General features: G+C 58.8%; 1 protein-coding gene across 1 annotated transcript in view; it reads left to right on the plus strand.

Moving 5' to 3' along the window:
- SH3BP5 (SH3-domain binding protein 5 (BTK-associated)) overlaps positions 1-1,591 on the plus strand; it is an 84,754-nt gene that overhangs the window by 79,628 nt on the left and 3,535 nt on the right. The window contains exon 6 of the mRNA XM_010856739.1: positions 234-453. Coding sequence (XP_010855041.1) covers positions 234-453 — 220 coding nt within the window. The remainder of the gene's footprint in view (positions 1-233; positions 454-1,591) is intronic.

The raw sequence follows: 1,591 nt of genomic DNA on the forward strand, positions 1-1,591 counted from the left end.
TCGGGGCTCAGACGGCCGGCCCCCCACCGCTGCCTCTGGTGGGGGGCGCCCCCCGGGTCGTTTCTGGGCGTAGAGCCGGGGTTGTCACAGGACTGGAGGCTGAGCGCTGGTGCATAGAGACTTGCGGAAGGGGGACCAGGTCCCCGGCTGCATCCTGAGGGTCACCCGGGAGCCTGGCCGGCCGGCGGGGCGCGGCCTTGCTCACGCCTCCACCCCCCGCTTCTCCCGAGCAGCAGCTGAAGAAGACGGTGGACGAGCTGCAGGCCAAGCTGGCCCTGGCCAAGGGCGAGTACAAGACGGCGCTGCGGAACCTGGAGACTATCTCGGACGAGATCCACGAGAGGAGGCGCTCCGGCGCCATGGGGCCCCGCGGGCGCGGTGTCGGCGCCGAGGGCGGAGCTGTGCCCGCCGAGGGCCTGTCGGGGCGCAAGCCCGAAGCTGACACCGTTTCTGGTGAGTCTGGGGCCCGTGTCCCCTGCTCGGGCGGGATGCCCTGTTCACCGGGGCGCAGCTAGCATACTGAGTCAGCGTGCTGCGCTTAGATAAGTTTGGGAAGTGACGTGCTTTCACCCCCGAGATTCCAAGCACTTACTAGGGCGTCCGAGGCTCTGAGAAGCCTTGCAGGGAAGGAGCGCCTTTGGGCCCAGGGACTTGGGAGGCAACTCTGATTCGAGTCCTGGCCGTCCCGCCATGATCAAGACAGCGTGGGCCAAGGCCTGACTTCCCGTTCCTTCCCCTGTAAAGTGGGGCACGTGACGGTGCTCGCTGTCTGCTACAGAGAGGGGTGGTCAGGACTGAATGAAGGCGTGCTGGCCCCTGGGGGTCATGCCACACGTAGTGTCTGGGCGCGGGGACCTATTCCCAGGGCCACCCCTGGGAAGTGGATACAGAGGGCTGCTGTAGTTCCTTCCACGTCAATTCGGAGACCCACCCTACTGCCCCAGCCCTGCCTGTCTGTATGCCCTTCTTTGCTTTTTCTGAGGAATACTGGCTGCTGGCTTTCCCCCCATAATCCTTCCTCAGTTCAGTTCAGTTGCTCAGTCGTGTCCGACTCTTCGGGACCCCATGGACTGCAGCATACCTGGCTTCCCTGTCCATCACCAACACTTGCTCAAACTCATGTCCATTGAGTCGGTGATGCCATCCAACCATCTCATCTTCTGTCGACCCCTTCTCTTCCCGCCTTCAATCTTTCCCAGCATCAGGGTCTTTTCAAATGAGTCAGTTCTTTGCATCAGGTGGCCAAAGTATTGGAGTTTCAGCTTCAGCATCAGTCCTTCCAATGACCACTCAGGACTGATTTCCTTTAGGATGGACTGGTTCGATCTCCTTGCAGTCCAAAGGACTCTCAGGAGTCTTCTCCAACACCACAGTTCAAAAGCCTCAATTCTTCGGTGCTCAGCTTTCTTTATAGTCCAATTCTCACATCCATACATAACTACAGAAAAAACCATAGCCTTGACTAAACGGACCTTTGCTGGCAAAGTAACGTCTCTGCTTTTGAATATGCTGTCTGGGTTGGTCATAACTTTCCTCCCAAGGAGTAAGCATCTTTTAATTTCATGGCTGAAGTCACCATCTGCAGTGATTT

This window comes from Bison bison, unplaced genomic scaffold (assembly GCF_000754665.1).
Source record: "Bison bison bison isolate TAMUID 2011002044 unplaced genomic scaffold, Bison_UMD1.0 scf7180017864374, whole genome shotgun sequence".
In the NCBI taxonomy this organism is placed as follows: domain Eukaryota; kingdom Metazoa; phylum Chordata; class Mammalia; order Artiodactyla; family Bovidae; genus Bison; species Bison bison.